Consider the following 19816-nt stretch of genomic DNA (forward strand, 5'->3'; position numbering starts at 1 on the left):
CCTTGAAGACCATTCAGCTCCAGAAACAGGGACACCTTCCACTAGGCCAGGTTACTCAGAGCCTCATCCAACCTGGCCTTGAAGACTCTGAAGGATACGGAACTCACAAAAATGGAAGAAAATTATTGGGGAACACAAAACCAGCACATATGCAAGGAGAGAACTGTGGATCACTCCCTTGGGGTAGCTTCTCCTGAAGGGAGAGAAAGGTGTGTGGCAGAGACTTCAGGGTAGGTGAGCTGTGCTCCTCCACAGCACAGGGACAGCATTTCCCGAGGAAAGGTGACGGGAAGGAAGCAGGGACAGGCACTATTTATAGCAGGGCTGGACACCAGCGTTGATCTGCATGTGAAACAAAAGGTGCTTCACTAGCCCAACACTGTCCCCATCTGAATGTCACTGTCAGGGAGGCCAGAGAAGCCCACACATGCTCTGGGAGGGAATCAGTGCCATTTATAAGACCAGCTGGGAAAAAAAAAAAAAAAAGAGGCAGATTTCTATGTACCAATCTTCTTTACCAGCTTTTTTTTTGTAATAGCTGTGTTATATAAAGCTCCAACCAACCCAAAGGCTACCTACAACCAGGCAAGGCCAGCTGGACCTGTGCATTGAGCAGAGGTCAGACTGGGGGTTGACACTTTGGCCACTTGTGAGGGTGACTCCTGCCCCTGGCAGGAGGATGCCCAGCATGGTCACCAGGATTTGTCAGCCTTGGATGAGGCAAGTCCTGGGCAGGGAGAACCCATACACCCCATACAGGCATCACCTGTGGGGCCCAGGGTGCTGCTCCAGGACCCACCAGCTTCAGGAGAAGAGGGAAAGCTGCCCCATGAAAACCAGACCCAGGTGTGCCCAGGACTTTGGGGCCACACCTGCTTCTAACCAATTTAGTGGGACAACCTCTTCTCTTCTTGCAAATCCACTGCACGCCAGCCCTACTTCCATCTTTGGCTGTTACCAATTCCTTTCTAGGAAATCAGACCTTCTTCCCTTGGGTCCAGGCATCCAGAGCTGCTTCCCAGCCCCTTCCCAACCCATGCACCACCAAATGGCCCTGCTAGGCTTCTTCCCATCCACACTCTTGCAGTTTCGACTCTCTCCATATCCAGACGAGGTTTTAAACAAAAATCCCATTACCTCGACTGTTTTGCCTAACATAAAACCTCACCCTGAGGAATTTTTATATCACCTGTGTGGCTCCACCAGCTCTGGAATGGAGCTTTTCTGCCCCAGACTGATGCCTGGGACATTAAGATAATAGCACTGCAATAAAATGTAAACAGCTTTGTGGTCTGTGTTCTGATACAATCTGGGTTTTTTCCTATTCCCTTTCCCCCCACCATTCCCGCCCTTTTCTTCCCCTACTTCTGTCATGCTTTCCACATAAAATGAAGATTCTGAGAGCTAACTCACTACTAGAAATCAATTTTAAGGAGAAAGCGCTCTCTTGGAGCAACTCAAGTGACACTAAAAGGACTAAACCTCCCCTCCTAGTCCCAAATGCACCACAGAGACAAGGGGACCCTGAAAACCTCCAGCAGCAAAAGAAGTGGCATGGGGAGGGAGAGGTGAAGGAAGGGGATAGGAACCATGGCTTTTCCTTTTAAATAATTACTTAAAAAACAGCTTTTTCAATCCAGCTCCCTGTACTCAGGCCTCTCAGCTTTTTGAAATTGAAATAAATGTGGTTTTCTGGCTAAGATTTGATACCACTGTGGAGGACTTGGGCAAAAGTGCATACCCTCTGCTCCTTCCATTTTATTTCATTTGTGGCTGCTTAGGGCTGAAATGACCCCACAACTCCTCCAGAATAATGCCAGATCAATTGGATTTTAAGGCTTTTTTCTCTTCCCCTAGGACATTATCCCAGTGCTATTGACCAGGGCTGTATCTCACCCTGTGATCTTCCAACCCCAGCCCAAGGCAGTTTCTTTTGCTGTCTCTCCTTGCCATCTGTGCAGGAGGCAGAGATGCCCTGCAGGACTGAATGCTTCTGTCTGCTGATGGCTTATCTGAAGGGACCAGAAAGAAAAAAGTAACAGACATGCATATCTGTGGTGTTCCCTCCATCCTTCCAACTGGCAAGATTTTTGGATGAGAGAGAAGAACCAACACTCAGCTCCGTGGTTCAGCACAGCCTTGGGCATGGGGCCCCAGGCAGAAGACCTCTTGGCCCTGAGGGTCTCCTCTCCCAAAGCATCAAGCACTCTTTGTATGGCAGAAGAAGGCCAGAGAGGGGAACAGAACTCCCTAAACTCCTCTGTGGTTCCTCAGAGGAGCCCAGCACAGTGCTCCAGTTAAGCCCACCTAGCTCAGTCTCGCAACACAGCAGACTTGGTTATAACCATGTTTTGGAGATGACAGGGCTGCAACCCAGCTGAAAGAAGATCTTTTCCCACCCACCCCAAATAACAAGACTAGACTGTGAATTGTGTACAGCTAAAAAGGAGGGAGTCCCCAAGAGGAGAAGAAACAGAATTTTCTGCTGACAAACCACCTTGCCCACAGAAGAATGTTTCTAGGCTGCCTGAGAAGACTCTTTTTAGCTCTTTTTCTGGTCTCTCAGTGAAGTTTAGGAAAATCAAACCGTGCAGAATTAACTACATCCTGGCTTTTCATGAGACAAGAAGTGATGGCGAGATTTGAGAACACACTCCAAGGTGTCTGCAGGACTTCACCAAAAATGCCTTCTGTGACAGCTCAGGCACAGACTACAGTTTATTCCAGGAGAAAGCACTGGACACTTTTTTTCATGTTCAATCACCTTTCAAAGTCGTGGTTTTAGAACTGCTTTATTGCCCTGGGTGTGTTGTCTCAGCCGCACCAGAACGTGTCAGCAGAAATAAAGCTGCATGTACAACTAATTCCCTTATTCCTAACTTCTTTTCACATTTAACCACAGTCACGATTCCCATCAAGGACTTTAGGTGCCCTCATATAATTTAATATGCATTTTACACAATTAAATATCCAATAGACTCAATTAAATTAACCCAATGGATTGAAATCACCAATGCCACAGGAATTTGGCTGCCTGCACAGCACATCCCCTCCTTCCCACAGACACCCGAGGCTGGCTGTGACCCCCTCTGAACCAAACCATACCCACTTTCCAGGCAGCCCTGAAACTCAGCAAATTTTGATTTTTAGTAGAAAAAGAGGAAGCAAATCCCAAGGACTCGAGCTTTTACAGACAATACATTGCCAGCTGTCTCTTTGAGTGCAAGTAAGGGGATCTGGCTATGCAGGAATAAACTCAAGGGGAAGAGAAGGTCCTTAAGGCACCCTGGATCAATGCAGAATGCATACCAAAGTATCTTCAGGATGCTACTGATGACATAAGAGTTTATGCATTAATACTGCTGAACAGCAGCACTGTCCAAAGACTCACCATGAGGTGGTTGAAGAAGGTTTGCAACGAAGAAAAGATTTAAGAAAACCCCAAACACTGAAGAGGTTTCACCTACCTCCGGTCGTTTCTCCTCCTTCTGAACAGTTTTTTGGTGTGTGCGATTTCAGCTTCATGAGGCAATGGATGGTAACCCTGTAAAACAGAGGGAAAAGCAGCCATCAGCTCCAGGAGGCATCAGCATGGAAGGGGTGAGAGTGAGACAGAGCTGGATACCCAGCACGTGAGCATGGTGAAAGAAACGGCTTCCCAAATAATCCCTACAACATCCCAGACCCCACAAAAGCAGGTCTGAAAATCCACAGATGTGTTGTACCTCTCAGGGCCATTGCAAGGAGCAGGGAATGAAGTTATCTGCAATTTCTGAACAGAAGAAACCACACTGGGCAAATGACTGGATCACATATGTATGAATCCCATACACACGATGGACAAGGAATTCATCCACTTCACACGTGGCACACTAAGCCATCCAATTTCCCTGAACTGCTTCCTTTGTGTATTTATCCAAATGCCAGCTGAAAAAATGTCTGTAAAGGAAGATGCTCAGCATCATTTTGAGGATACCAGGGAAAACCAGTAGGAGCCACAGCTGGTGGGACACAGCTGTGTCCTCACCCCAGCAGGAAGGGAACAACCACATCAGAAGCACCTCACTGAGCCAGCCCACTATTAATGAGTCAGGCTATGCCACCCCTGCAGCAAGGACAGGTGGGACCCACCTTACAGCAAAAAACTGAGGAGACAAGGATTTGCCCAAACCCAGGATGAAGGACTGCAGATTTAGATGAGATACTTGGCAGAAATGTTTTACTAGAAATTAGAAATGAAGTCTTTAATGTGAAGGTGCTGAGGCTCTGGCCCAGGGTGCCCAGAGCAGCTGTGGCTGCCCCTGGATCCCTGGCAGTGCCCAAGGCCAGGCTGGACAGGGCTTGGAGCAGCCTGGGACAGTGGAAGGTGTCCCTGCCCATGGCAGGGGGGTTGGAATGAAATGACCTTAACGTCCCTTCCAACTCAAACCAATCTAGGATTCCATGATTCCAAGACAAGGCAGTGGCAGAGCTGTGTGTTACTCCAGCTGCTGCCTTTCCAGTGCCCTCTTTCCACTGAAGGTGCCGACTCTGACGTGGTCTGTTCATCTGATAAAGGGGCTGCTGTATTTACTATCCTACTATGGGCATGATGAGGCTTTGTTAATGCTCACACAGGGCTCTGAGGTTCCTGGATGAAAGGCCCTACGTAAGTGCAAAGTATTATTTATTTTCCAGGGACCACGGAGCTGTCATAACTGTAATGAATTTTATTTATGCAGTATTGTCCTTCCCTAGCTGGCAATAAAAGCCCTGTAAAAGTTGCTCTTTTATTTCCATCACCATCTATCTCAGCCTGGAACTCCAGCCACTGCTGGGAATCACCACGTGGGCCATGAGGGAGCAGCCTGGGCAAGGGCAAGGGCTGGGTGGGGATGTGCTTCATCTAGCAGCAGCTTTGTGACATTGGCATGACAACATAACACACCGACTTCAGAAAAAAGTCCCTCTCTCTTCGTGTGAAGAGCCTTTGGAAATGGCAGTTGATTTCAGCAGCAGTTACTGAGATAATAGTATTTTGAGTTTCTCCAGGGGAAGATGTAATGGAGGAGAAAGATTCCTGGGGATGATGAATTTAGGCCAGAGAAGGCAGCACCAAGTTGAGGAGAGACAGGATTTATTGTGACCATCCATCCTGAGCCCTGCAAAAAGCCTGGAGGAACTGCTGCTGCAGCAACCCTGCAGCTCCCACAGCAGCTGGAGCCTTCCCTTCAGAGAGCTTCCCTCCTCCAGGCTTCAAGCCATAAGGAACTCACCAAGCCAAAGCATAAAGCTATTAGAAAAGGTCCAAAGGAGAGTTACAATGATGGTGAGGGGTCTGGAAGTGCCACATGACAAAGTGTTTGAGGGTACTGTGCTTGTTCAGCCTCAAGAAGAAGAGACTGAGGCCAGACCCCACTGGGGTCTGCAGCTCCTCCCGAGGGACAGCTCTGATCTCTGCTCTCTGTGACAGGGACAGGACCCAGGAAACAGCTGGAGCTGTGCCAGGGAGGGTTAGGTTGGGTATCAGGGAAAGGCTCTTCCCCAGAGGGTGCTGGCACTGCCCAGGCTCCCCAGGGAATGGGCACAGCCCCGAGGCTGCCAGAGCTCCAGGAGCCTCTGGACACCCTGCCAGGGATGCCCAGGGTGGGGTTGTTGGGGGGCTGTGCAGGGCAGGAGCTGGGCTGGGAGATCCTGGTGGGTGGCTTCCAACTTCCTAGAATTCCATGATTCTGTAATAGCTTAGAATCACCGAATCCCAGAACAGTTCAGGTTGGAAAGAACCTTAAAGATCACCCACCTGCCACTGGCAGGGACCTTCCACCAGACCAGGGTGCTCATACTGAAACTGCTTCACTGCTGAGGGCTGTGGTTTGAGTGCTCCTCATCACTCACTTTCCCAATCATTTATTTTTCACTGAAGGCATAGGAGGAGCTTGCTATCTCTGGGATCTCTGTTCCTTTGAAAAAATGACTTGAAATTGGCCAACAGATACCAAACTGAATGAGGAAAGGAGGGGAAGGAGGAGACACACACAGTCCAACCCCAACAGTACAGCTAGTTTAGGAAATGAGGCTAAAAATAGTACAATAATTAGCAAGGCTGTTTCTAAATGTTGTACTAGCACAGCAGGCTAATGCTTGGGGTGTTTTCAAGAATTTAAGCTGCACTGCAGACACATGTGCAAATACAATTACCTTAGAAAAATGAAACTATCTCCTCTCCACACAAGGACCAATTTCCTCTAGTGAAGACCTCATTAAAGCCTCAGGAGCTGCCTTTCTGCTCATTCCTGCTAGAAACCATACATACAGTGGTGCATTCCTGCATGTCCTCCTTGCAGAGAAACCCTGTGCTTCCACAGACCTCTGCTCACCAGCAGCTGACGTCAAGGGGATAGGAGATGAATTAATGACATGGGAATAAGTTCCTAATCCAAGGAGCACTCCTGGACACTGCCTGTGCTTGAACAGAGGAGAACTTCGTGTCCCCATTTACGAAAATCAAACATCTCCTTTCTCCAGCTGAGCAATTCCCTTCCTCAGTCCTCGTCGTGAGACAATGTTTTGGAAAAAAACAGTCACCGATCCCTACTCTTGTCTATTTTGGAGCCTAAACAAAGCTAAATTTGGAAGGGAGAAAAGTTGACTTTTTTTTTTTTTTTTTTTTTTTTTAGCGAGCTGATGCAAAAGGAAATATCAGCAAACTGCAAGTAGGGCGGAGTGGCTGGAGAAGACCAAAGGTGATGGGTGGGTGGGGACAGAATCCCAAGGGCATGGTGAGAGTTTTGATAGCACAGCTCTTGTCTCCAGGCTGCTGCCCACCATGGGTTATGCAGAACAGGTGTGGAAGTACCTTCAGCAGAGCCAGCTCACTGAGGACAACGTGAATCTGAAATGCAGCTCTTCCATCTTTCAGCAGACACACTCCTTCTGAAGTCAAAATCCCTGAGCAGAGCCAAAGGAAAATGTTTCTCAAGACAGAAGACCACCCTCTGCTCTGCAGTGGGTCTGCAAGAGGGATGGGTTTTTCTCCTGCTTTGGCCAGAAACACTATCACACTCAGATGCCCATGGTTTTCATAGGCAGGTTTTCAACTTCTCAGTGGGCAGCAAAGTCACATTTGGTCTCTTTTCCGCATGGGTTTTATCTTGATATTTATTCACAGGTGGCTGGAGAAGGTAACAAACCAGTATTTCAGTGCTGCTGGTTCTGAAATCAACGGGTGTGGGAAAAGCAAAGCACAAGGAGACCATGGTCACAGAAAGAATTGCTAATAGGGCTAATTTTCAGTTTTGGAGCTAAACACTTTGTGGTTTGCATGGTGGGAAGCCTGGAGCAGAACCTGAGACGCCCATGGGACTTCTAATGCACATATGTTCCAATTTAAATCATAAACATACATGCTCTAACAAGAAGGGCCAAAAGCTCTGGAAAAGAAGGGTTGTTCAGGAATGGTCTGCCCTCTGGGCCAGTCCCCAAGAGATCATCTGTGTTGTGACGTGCATACACGTTTTTAGATTTTTTGAGGAAAACAACTCTTGGAGAAGGTGATGTCTGGCAAGCTCAGGTGACTGTGGTATGGCCAGCTAGGGAAATGTTTCATCTACTGGAACTGCTGCAAACAGAGGTCACAAGCAGAAAGTTTGAAGGCCATGTGCTCTCTTTTTGTGCTTTACCTTCCTAATGAAGGTGTCTGTCCATCTGCCTGTGGGAATACAAAAAGGTGCTCCCCAGGGACATTTACATCAAACCTCAATGAAAGAACAAATAAAAAGCTTTCAAGACCTCACTGGCATTCTGCAGCAACCCAAGAGCCTCCACCTCTTTCCCCACTGATACCTGCCCCTCCCCAGCAACATCCCTCTGCTGATCCCACCCCACACTCCAGCCCAGTAACCTGTGGATACTGGCTTGGGAGGGACACGAGGAAGAGAGGCAGGAACAGAGGAGGGAAATGGTTGGGTTTAGTGCTACCCTCCTACAAAAAATACTTTGCTATGATTTTTCTTATGCCTCCTTTGCAGCAGGATCAACTGAAGAAGCTGGAAGAGGGCACCAGCTTTGCCTTTTTTACTGGGGATGGTAAATTAGTAGAATCTTAGAATGATCTGGGTTGAAATGGACTTTAAAGACCATCTAGTTCCACCTCTTTGTGAGGAATGGGGCAGCCACAGCTGCTCTGGACACCCTGGGCCAGGGCCTGTCCACCCTCCCAGCCACCAATTCCTGCCCAACATCCCAAAATGTGTGCCTGCCCTGTGGCAGTGCAGCCATGGCCTGTGTGCTGTCCCTGCAGGCCTTGTCCCCAGTGCCTGGGCAGCTCTCCTGGAGCCCCTGCAGGCCCTGGCAGGGGCTCTCAGGTGTCCCTGCAGCCTTCTCTTGTGCAGGGGAGCAGCCCCAGCTGTGCCAGGCTGGCTCCAGAGCAGAGGGGCTCCAGCCCTGGCAGCATCTCCGTGCCTCCTCTGCACTGGCTGCAGCAGCTCCACGTCCTTGTGCTGCTGGAGCCAGGGCTGGGGCAGCTCTGCAGGTGGGGTCTCACCTGAGCCCAGGGCACAGGGGCAGGATCCCCCTGCCCTGCTGCCCACGCTGGGATCAGCCCAGGGCAGGGGGCTCAGGCTGGGGCAGCTCCAGCCTCCCTTCCACAAGTGCTCCCAAGTCACAATTTGATTGCAGGAATGAGGCCGAGCTTTTTCTGCCACTGATTCTTCTGTGACCACCCTGAGGCAGCAAATCACAGCAACTCCTCTGGCATCTGAAATCAAAAGCCTCACGGAGCAGATAGCCCTGTCTGGGACCAACCTGCACCCTCCCTCCTCCTCTTCTCCCCCACTGCTGCATTCCCAAGTGCAGCTGTTTGTTGCCTGAGGTGGCTGAACTCGTGGGTGTTTCACAAAGACTCGAGGGGCTTCTAGGGGTTTGGGTTCATTGCTTAATCCGTGTGGTTTTATACCCTGACTTTCAGATGCGAAACCTCAACCCACAAAGCAACTGCTTTCACTCATAACAACTTATTCCACCTCTTTCACAGACGTTCCCCATGCAGCAGGAACAACCCCAGCCTGTGACTGCCAAGCAGGTGAAGACACCTGAATGGGAAACAGCAACACTGAAACCCTGAGAGTGAACAGAAGGCTGAGAAAAGCACTAGACTGATGGAAAAAAACAGCACTCAGGTGATGAGAGAAGGAAATGATCTAGCCACAGTGCAGGATCAGTCCCACTGGAGCTTTATCTCAAGAGCCTTTTGTGCCCTCAAGAAACATCCGCCCTTGCTTATCTTAAACAAATGGTTGCAGAAGGCCTGAACTGAACAAACAGGTTATTAGGCCTGAGGTAGGAGCTGGGAGTTTCACTCAGTTTTATTGCACACAAAGTTCAGGGTGGGATTTATTTTCTGGGGGAGTGGGAAGGGTGAGGTGGGGCTGGAATCACTGAGGACACCCCATCTGCCCATGCAAAGGGAACAACAGAAATTCCGAGGCTGGAGGGAGCATAAAAAGATAAATACAGTGGTTGTGGTTCCAGAAATGATCAGCAGAAACCCACCCAGTGAATTGCAACATCCTGCAACAAGGCTTTCATCTGCCTACAGGATGGAGTGTCCACGGCAGGGAACTCCAGGACAGCACAGATCTGCAGATACATTTAACTTTTATTGTGCCAGTCCCACAATCATGGTGCCTATGCGGTTGAATGTGCCAATATATTCAGTACAACCATCCCAGCCAGCCCCTTGCACGTGAAAAACATGGCAAAAGTGCTACAGCATCCCCATCACCTCTGTCCACCCAAGGCTGGCATTTCTGCTGGAGGTGATTCCCATGGAAAGTGTCCCAGTCCATGGCAGGGGTTGGAACGAGATGAGCTTTATGGTGCCTTCCAATCCAAACCCTTCTGTGATTCCATGATTCAGTGATACATGAGTATCTGTAAGTCCTGTGTGTATTTCCAGCAGAGCTCTCTCCTCAGAGGCCACTTTCCTCTTCCTATTCCTCTTCCAGGAATTCCCATGGCTCTGGTCTGTCACCCACAAGAGGATTTTTTTACATCTTAGAAGGAGAGAGCTGAGGCACAAACCAAAGCCTTGACCTGGACTGGAGGCCATGGAAGGACACCAAACACTGCCAGGAAGCCACACAGAAATTATTTCCTCTCTGTTAAAATGCAAGTGATAAATCTGTTCCTTTAAATTGCAAGCTATTCATATTTTCCTGTAAGGTGCTTACAATAAGAGTTGCTTCTGAATAAGCAAGCAGTTGATGTTCAACATCTAAGGAATAGAAAGTGCAGCAATTTTGCAAAATACTCCCTACACAAGATAAAAGGCAGGTAAACTCTTGCAGTGTTTGATGGTTATGGCTCCACTACCCTTCCTCACCCACAACATGTGAGTCTTGGCAACCTCCAAGGACACTTTCTTCAACCTCAATGATTGGAGCCAGGGCTAAATTAAACTACAGGACTGACAAAGAAATTAATTTCCAGCCATCCAGGAGCCAGAAAAGGAGCAAAACTCCCTGAGTTTTGCTACCACTGATCTACAAAGCCCTGTCATGGAGAAGAGACACTCTGTGGGACCAGGATGTGCTGGCCTGATGAATCATGGCATAATGCAACAAGCCCCAGAGAGGCTCCAGGAACATTTGGATAATGTTGTTAGGCACAGGGTGAGATTCTTAGACCTATCCAGGGTGGGACAAGGAGTTGGACTGCAATGATCCTTGTGGGTCCCCTCCAGCTCAGGTCATTCTGCAGTTCTGTGATTCTAAGTAATTCCATGAGAGATGTCCCAGTTTGGAGGATTTATTGGATAACTGCATCTTTGGGGTGTACATCACAAACCACAGATTGCCAGCAGAGGCTGAATGTGTAGCTGCAGTACACATGCCTCAGTGATGAGCACAGTGGAGGAGACTTTAAAAAAAACCCAAAAATGAAAGGGTGGGATGGCTGTTATGTGACCAGGACTGTCACAGCTAAACATCACTCCTCAGTTATCACTAAAACCACCTGCAGTATTCCCTGTAGAGCTCTGCCCTTCCCTGCTGGCCCAAGGACACAAACTCCTGGATTTCCATTTGCTGAGTGTCAATGCTCTGGAGTGCACTTCCCACAGAATAATGGATGTTCTCATGAACTACAGACTACTACACATGCAGTCCCAGACCCAAAGAGGTATCATTCAGACACTTCTTTTCCCATCACCTCTCCTTGGTGTTCCTGACAGAGAGCAGACACACAGCCAGAGGCAAGAAAGCACTGAAAGTATTTGGTGAACCAAAAGACTTGGTGACACAAAATACTTGGTGGCAGCTAAGCTGTCCCACCTCATCCCTCTGCAGCCAGCTCTGGGATGGCACAAAACACACAGAGAAAAGCAGAACAACCCAGCATGAAACTCCCTGCGCGGGGTGAAGGATGCAAATGCAATTAAAGCATTAGAATAATTAGGCAAAGCATCCCAATTAAAGCATGGCCTGAACCTTCCTTGACGCCTTCTGCTGATTACTGACAGCGCGTTTTCCGGGGTCTATTTATAACTCTTGGCCCCTGAGCTCCTGAATTATACATAATTCAGAGATAATAAAACTTTAAAAACCAGGACAAAGTCTCCTAGGAGGAACTGCCTCTGCAAACACACAAGTTCACCCCAGGAGGAGAAGCCCAAGCAGGCCCAGCTGAGGCAGGGAGATGGGGACAGGCTGGAGACACTGCTGCACTGAGACAGGGTGCTCCAGACACGCCGACACGGACACACGGTGCCATAGGAAGAGTATAAATAACAGACAAAAGAAATCCCCTTTTGTTACCAGAATCCGCAAATCCCAAATCAGTTACAAGCTGACTTAGGAAATGGAGCTTTTTCCCATGTTGTAGCAAAATGGGAACAATACTTTGCGAGTGGAAGTAACTCTAATTGTTTTAACTGATGTTATTTTAGTGTTGTTTAGGTTTATTGTTTATTTGTATGTATTTCCTCTACCCTGGTCAGGCTTAAAAACAAACTGTACTGTCAGCAGTAAAGCATCCCATCCATAAATAAATACATTTATCCAGTAAGTATAGTTATAACCACACCATTGCTTGGAGTCCTTAAATGCAGATTATTTAAAGAATCACTAAAATAAATCACACTGATGGCCTGGGTTTGCTTTTCCCTGGAAAAAAGAGTCTTTTTCAGCTAATATTGGGAATAAATACTGCCCACATCACTTGCAACCAGGGGCACCACACATGCTGTTTGGTTTGTAGTCTGTCCAGGTAGCCCAAGCTCATCCTGAGAAAGGGTTGCACTAGTCTGAAAAGCTTTTCTTACATTTTCCTTGGCTTGCACCAGCTTGGGGATGAGGGAGGAATGGCTTTGCTATTGGCATATTTATAATTTGAGCTGTTTCAGCTATTTCTGGGACCTCACTTTTCTTTAAAATATCCATTTCCTTTATATCTGTCATGTTCCACAGTGAGGTGGGATGGCAGGAGGTCCCTCAACACCTCCCCAGTGTTCCATCCTCACAAGGAGGAGACGCACAGGCAGAACTGGGATAAATTCTTAAGGTGACCCATAAACACACCTGATAGGGCCTCAGGGAGTTTAGGAACCCCTAAGCTCAAAACTTTCTGTGCTATGCCCAGTGTTGTGACAGCCTCCTCTGGCCAGGTATGCTTGAACCTCAGTTTTGCTCCCAGGTGATACGGGCCACATCCAAGAATATTTTCATTACTATTTAAAAAAGGTGTGTTTTCCATGCCCATCTGTGCAATCCCCCAGAATCAAGAACCAGGCCACTGCTCATCTTCTTTTGGACAGAGCAGGGCTTCAGCCTGAAGGAGCTTCAAGATCCTGCAAGCTCCTGGGATTTGGGACAGTACAACAGTTATGAAACACCTTATTTATAAAGTGACAACATCACAGCCCTACACACAACAGGTGGCTTCTTTTTTCTTTCACCATGGGTAGATCCAGAGGCAACAGGAGAACTTTCTCAGTGCTCAGTCCCTGGCACTTCCCACTGGACACCTTCCAAGTGCATGGAGTTTTTCAACACCCTCAGACTACAAGTAATAATTTATAATTCAACAAGCTTTTTTTTTTTTTAAACATGATCCATATTCCTATAATCCACATGCTGCACTATCAAAGCAAAAGGGAATTTTGGCATCAATTTGAATATGGTCATGGTAGTGTCAGCCTCTCTTGGCTCACCAGTGGACATGTCTCACAGACCTTCATGGCTAAAGCACGGTCCTTTCCTTTCCTTTGCCAAGTTCCTTGTGTTGTGCTGGAAACATTCTCACACAACAGATACTCCTGATGCAGTTGGCTGAAGACAGACCAATGTACTTTCCTCAGGACTATGCCACCAAGAGATGTCTTTTCTTATCTTTGAAGTTGCTGCTTAGCCTAATTCAGCCCAGATAGATCACATGAAGATCCCACATCTCTGTCACCCTTGCTTGAAAAATATCCCAATGTGCACATGCCAATTTAATCCTATAAAAGCCCTACTCTTTCCTTTGAAAAGTCCCAGTCCTTCATGGGAGTGTGGGCTGTGCAACACAAGGGTCTTGGGAAAGGAAAACTTGGCTCCTTGCCAGTTTATGGGAACTTTGTACCTGGGGAGAAGAAACTGCTCCTTGAGTGTCCATCTGATCCCTCCCAGGATTTTCCTGTCATGCTCTGAGGATCTAGGATTCTTCCTGCTGTAATGGGCTTTAATACAGGGAAAAGCTCAGAAAATGTTATGCACTTGCCACAGAGAATCAACAATATCAACTATCAATAATATCACCTATCAACTACACTGGTGGTTTTCACTGACCTTCTGCAGATCTCTGTGAGACGCAGCCTACTTTGAACAGTAAAACAGAGATAAGTGAGAAAGGCATGTTTGTAGCTCCTTTACATCAGTGTCCAAATATGACACTGGAAACAGATCTGCATCTCCACCAAGAAAAGAATCCTCAAAAATTGTTTCCTGTCCAAAATTGAGGACAAGTAGCAGGATGGCCATATTGGTTCTCCTAAGTCTTGCAAAGTCCAAATCTCAAACACAACATCTCCAAAGACTGTGCATCATACATCAGCTCTCCTGCCAGAGAAAACATAACTTTCAGCTACTTTTGTGATGAGTACCAGCTGCAGGGTGAAGCCTCTTCAATTAATTTCACACCGGTCACAAGGACACACCTTCAGGTGTTTAGCAGGATCCAAGTGGGGACAAAAAACATTAGATTGAGGTTGGATATTAGGGAAAATTTCTGCATGGAAAGGGTTGTCAAACATGGAAGAGGATTGCCCAGGGCAGTAGTGGATCCCTCATCCTTGGAGGGGTTTAAAAGCTGCATGGATGTGGCACTGAGGGACATGGGTCAGTGGTGGCCTTGGCAGTGCTGGGGGAATGGCTGGACTCAATGATTTTACAAGTTTTTCCAACCTGAACCATTCTATGATTCCATAAAAATCAGCACCAAACTCAAGAAACCACACAACTCCTGGATACGTTTTCATATGTCAAGTGACCAACACCAAAGACATTGCTTACTGGGATGTCCTGGGTCATGCTGCCCCTCCTCACTACAGTTTTTTCAGCTGCTTTCTAATCTCCTTGACGCCTTTGTAGCAGGCAGAATAAAACTTGTGACGGGCTCAGCTCCAGAAGCTGGAAAGGGTCTCTGAGATAGTGGCCACCAAGATTGGAATGGGCAGTGAGCAGAACAGGGCATGACAGGAAAACTGCAGATGCACTTAGTGATTAGAAAGCTGGAAGGAGACACCAAACTGCCTGCCACCAGAGAGATGGTAATTTTGGGAACCAGCACAACCCCCATGTCCACTCAGCCAGCTCCATTCTCTGCCCAGGACTCCTGCCCACCTCCATCAGCCACAAGCATCCTACAGATGCTCAGCCTCCAAAGCGAGGAGCCCTAGGATGCAAAATGAAGTCTCCCAAGCTGCATTCCATGCTCACCTGAGGAGATCTCCTGTGACCTTAAATTAGGTAGACAAGTATCTCACTGGAAGCAGTTTTAGACATCCTGACTGGCATTCACACATAGCTAAAGAAGGGTGGATTTAGGTGAGATATTAGGAAGGATTTCTTTGTGAGGGTGGTGAGGCCCTGGCACAGGGCGCCCACAGAAGCTGTGGCTGCCCCATCCCTGGAAGTTCCAGGTCAGGTTAGACTGGGTTTGGAGCATCCTGGGGAAGGTGCCCCTTCCTATGGCATAGGGGTGGAATGAGATGGTGTCTGAAGTCCCTTTCAACCCAAGACTTCTATCATTCTGTGATGCTGCTCTTTGCCCACTTCATTTACCCATGTACAAGATGCTAAAGGCACATGGGGCCCTCCCTCCTGCCTGCACCTCTGCTGGGACTGCAGACAACCCAATGAGCCAGGACCTCTCAAGCCTGCCCTTCCCAAAACCAAGTCATTAGACATCTGTGACTGTGCTTGGCAGGCTCAACCTCTCTCTCCTTATCACTGCCAGAAATTATTCATTTAACATCCCTGGCCTTCCGCCAGCAAAAGCACGGTGTGAGGAGCAGAACCATCTCCCCCGCTTCTCCCGTGAACTAAAGCAACAGAAGTGAGGCACTTACTCAAGCAAATTAAAAAAAAAATTCCCACCAGCTAAGAAAAGCTGGAGGTTAATATAAATTCCATGGGTTTGAGGGGGAAATGGAGCTGCATTCAAAGACTCGATGGCTAACCATGCTTCCTCAGTCTGGCAACTGCCCGCTCCCCCGGCAGAGTTATTGAGGAAGTTAGATGAGTGCTGTATTTGTTCCAGCTGCAGATTTCCCTTAACCCCTGGTAGTGGTGTTTTCAAAAAACACCACTTGTTTTCTTGATGGCAGTTTTTCATTTTTGTGCGTGCCACAGCTACAGTTATTAGCTTTAAGTGCTGTCATTTGTAGATTAAAACTGAAGAAAAAAAATCCTGTTGCCATTCTAAGAAGTCCAGGCTGGATGAGCAAAATGGGGGATTAGAAGAAGGCTTTCAGGAATTAGCTTGGAACAGGAAAGAAGAAGATAAAGCCATTATAAAAGCTTCTGCTAATACAGGAGTCTTTTTTGTTGTGTTAATGCAGCTACACAAATTCCTATGAAGATTTATTAGTCAGGTCATAGAATCTGCTCTCCTTCCTTCTTTGATGATAAAATCAAGAATATTTCCCTCCACTAACATGCTCCTTTCTCTCAACAGGGAGGAAATAAATTACATACTTTCCCAAGACTCTGCCTTTGATATACAGAAGGCTACAGGTGAGGCTGATGCCTTCAGACCAGAGAAACAGATGCTGAAATTCAGGTACCTGTTTATAAGCCACAATGTTTGGATGCTCCCTGCAAGGTGAGCACAGCCTCAAGTCTGTGGTACCCAACACTTGATGGAGCTGGGATATACAGCTGTCCCCCTCCAGCATCCCAGACCTGCACAGCACTCGCTGTCCCATGGAACTCCAGTCCAGCAAAGCACTTACTTTATGCGATTCTGCTCCTAAGTCTACTATTTGCCTTGGCCTGCAGCCAGCCAAGCACTTAGGCACATGCTTAAACTTAAGCACAAGAGTAAACAGATTGAAGTCAGAGGGACTTAAAATTAAGCACATATTTCAAGGATTTGCTGGATAAGGGCCTTAACCCTGGTGTGCAGCATTTAACTGGGATGATTCCCAGCTGATTAGCTCCCCCTTTTCCTCGACCTCCCCTCCACTGGACTGGGAAACAAACGGTTTCTGTTTTGCCACTATGCTAAAGGCCTGGCTTTAAAGAAACCTTGTCAAGCCTCCAGGCAAGCATGTCTTTCTTTAATTATACCTGCCTGTGAAATACCTTCCAGAAATCCCCACCCAAACAAAGCCTCAGGAAAGGAAATAACGGAAATTCTTGATGGTTTCCACGGGGGAAGCGATCCTAACCAGTGAGACGAGGCGCACGTAAGATGAGGCTGATGACTGTTCCTACTGTACACAGCTCCCAGCACAGGGAGACTCCTCAAAGCTCCAGCAGAAACTCCCAGCTACCTCAGCCCTCACCTCCCAGGGCAGGATGCTCCCTGAACCTGTCCCGTGGATGTGTCTTTCTGCATGTGCTAAGATCTGAAAAGCTGTTTGGTGACCACACAGGGGAAGAAGAGAGACGTGGGAACAGAAAATCCATGAAACCACCCCAGCAAACTGCAGCACCCAATGGGGAATCTTTCAAGATGCCAAACAGCTTCCGAGGGGCTGAAAGTCACTTTGCAGGATGGGGGTATGGTTTGACATTCTATGCCCTTTCACATGGGCTTTTAAACTTTGTTTTGGTTGCATCTACCCATGGTAGGACCCTAGTGGCTATGGGTAGGTAGGCAGGTCTGGCAGGGTGAAAGCCCTCTTGGCAAATAGGCAGCCACTCCAAACAGCTGTCACAAGCAAGTCTTTGACAGAACAGAAAAGCAAAAGATTAGAAATCTGGACAGAGAAGATGGAGATTTTCTGTGGATTTCTTCAGAAACAGGACTGCTCTCATCAAGGAGCACCAACCTGCCAAGACTTGAGAGTGGACTAAGGGACCATCACCACGTCCCACTCTCATCCCTTGCCTGTCCCCCTATAATCCACTTCTAACCATGCTCTGCTGCATTATTCTCTGCTCCTGAACAGTCAGTTCTTCCCACCAGGACTTTAACTTCTGATTTACCTGTGCTATACGTAGCAAAAGCACCAAATAACCAAGTGCCTTAGGATAGACAAGATGCCTGTGAAAGATGCCTGGATTCCTCCATCCAAACTGCAAATTACTCCAGGTGACTACTAAATCATTCATTTTCATATGCAGAAATACTTCTGTGCTGTCCAAACACCTTGTTTTCTAATACAACCTAATCTCAGGAAAATTACCTTAGATCTCCCAGAAAAGCACAGCCACCAGTTGCTGCACTACAGACTTGCCCTTCCTGAACCAAAAACTCTCAGAATTTGAGGACTTGGAAGAATAAATTCATGTTATCCCATGCATGCAAATCATGCCAGGAAAAGATGCAGCAAGTAGAAGCCAAACAAGGCAGTTTTCTTCTCCCTCAGACAGGAATGTCAGGATGATCAAGTAGTCCCACAACTCCACCTCTAACTCAGCAGGTTCCCAGCCTTAGGTACACTTGAAACCCTTGGAGGTACTTTAATTTGGTGGCCTTGCTGGCCATGGGCAGCTGGGCACTGGTTCTCTGGAATATAAGCAAAGGAGCTGTATCTTGGAATTCTGTCACACTTCACCTGCCCTCCACTGAGGTCAACAAAGCTAGTGTAATTATCACTTATACTTGGAAGCACCACCAAAATCCTGGAGCTAGACTCTGTGTGCAGAGATCAGAGAGATGCTCCAGCACCAGGAGAAAAGAAGAACCTGCACCTGTCTTGCTTTTTCCTTCAAACATGAGCATTAGTAAAAAAAGAAGAGTTTAAAAAACAAACCTGTTTGCCTAAGCACTTAAAAATGGAAGTACAAATGGTTTTCCTTTCAGCTAAAGGCAAGTGTGTAGCGTGTGTAGTCCAACACCGACACTGCAAGAGGAGTGGGGGTGAGACCCTGAATTCCACCTTGGCCGTGAGTGTTCTCACCATTCCCTCAGAACTCCAGGAAAGACACGGGACAGCTCTCCCCCACCTGTGACAGGCTTTCATAACCGTGTTTGGTCTGGCTTCAGCTCTTGGGGGACTAGCAGGAGAAGAGGAGTTTCCACCCGCCCGCCCTGCCGAGGCGGGCGAGGGGGAAGAGGAGCCGTCGCGGCGCTCCTCGGATCATGTCAGGTCGCACGTACGTTTGAAGTCGGCCACCGCGTTCTCAGCGGCCAGCAGCAATCTCGCGGCGCCTGCTTCCTCCGCCGCTCGCGGAGCTGATCCTCAGGAAAGCTCTGCAGCGCGAGGAAATCCTGGCCATCGCCAGCGCAGCGTTGTCGACGCGGCGAGGAGATAATAAGGGCAGGAACTGCCTGACGGCGAGATCGGCACCGCCATCCACGCGGCTGCGCGGTGCCAAGGGCCAGCGAGCCGGGACGCGGCCAGGCGAGGTCAAGCATGCTGCTAGATGGTTAATTGTGTCCAAAAAAAAAAAACAAGAAGGTGGGTTCCTACAACTTGATGAGCATGATACGCTCTCCCTCTGGCAAATGCATCAGGTCTTCGGTGTATGATGTGGTTTCCTGCATTGAACTTGACTTCTCTTGGAAGGCCACAGGTCCCACATTGAGGAGATGGTATCACCTCCTGGGAGGAGATACCATCTAGCCTGGCAGATACCACCTGGAAAGACAATCACTGTTCATGGTGGCAGAACCTAGCATGGGCAGCAAGTTGTGTGACTGCTCTGGACTCATGAGAAATATCACAGAAACCGTAGCAGCCCTCTGACCAGTGTATGACCTCCTTTCTGGAGAGATGCAGGTGGCCCTCATGACAGACAGGACTGGTGGGCACATTGGTGTGGTCCCACAGCTCCTCTTGAACACCTTTTACCCTAGGGATTGCTGGCTCAGACCTTCATGTTTGTGATATACATCTGAGGAGTAAATCACTATAAGTGCTGGCTTGAAAAACCGAGTGCTGCCAGGTGGTGGTGAATCCCTGGAACAAGCATAACATACCAAACAGCTGGGCCTCCTTCAACCCCATCCTTGCTGGAGACTGCACACCTGCAGCACACAGGCCTTGCACCTGCACTATGGGAGCAGCAGAAACTCCCCCTCTTAGACAAGCCCAAAAATGGAGGAACTGCAGGGCTAGTGGGACATAAGGGTTCACCTTCCCTGGGTGTGGATTTGGCCACACGTTGAGCAAGTGGGGAAGATGCTA

At 48.1% G+C, this 19816-nt stretch overlaps 1 protein-coding gene across 5 annotated transcripts in view; it reads right to left on the minus strand.

Moving 5' to 3' along the window:
* CTIF (cap binding complex dependent translation initiation factor) overlaps positions 1-19816 on the minus strand; it is a 148019-nt gene that overhangs the window by 64477 nt on the left and 63726 nt on the right. For all 5 annotated transcript variants that reach the window (XM_064403389.1, XM_064403388.1, XM_064403391.1 and 2 more), the window contains one exon: positions 3468-3544. In XM_064403389.1, the coding sequence (XP_064259459.1) occupies positions 3468-3544 (77 nt within the window). The remainder of the gene's footprint in view (positions 1-3467; positions 3545-19816) is intronic.

The sequence above is a fragment of the Passer domesticus genome, chromosome Z, assembly GCF_036417665.1.
Source record: "Passer domesticus isolate bPasDom1 chromosome Z, bPasDom1.hap1, whole genome shotgun sequence".
Lineage (NCBI taxonomy): Eukaryota > Metazoa > Chordata > Aves > Passeriformes > Passeridae > Passer > Passer domesticus.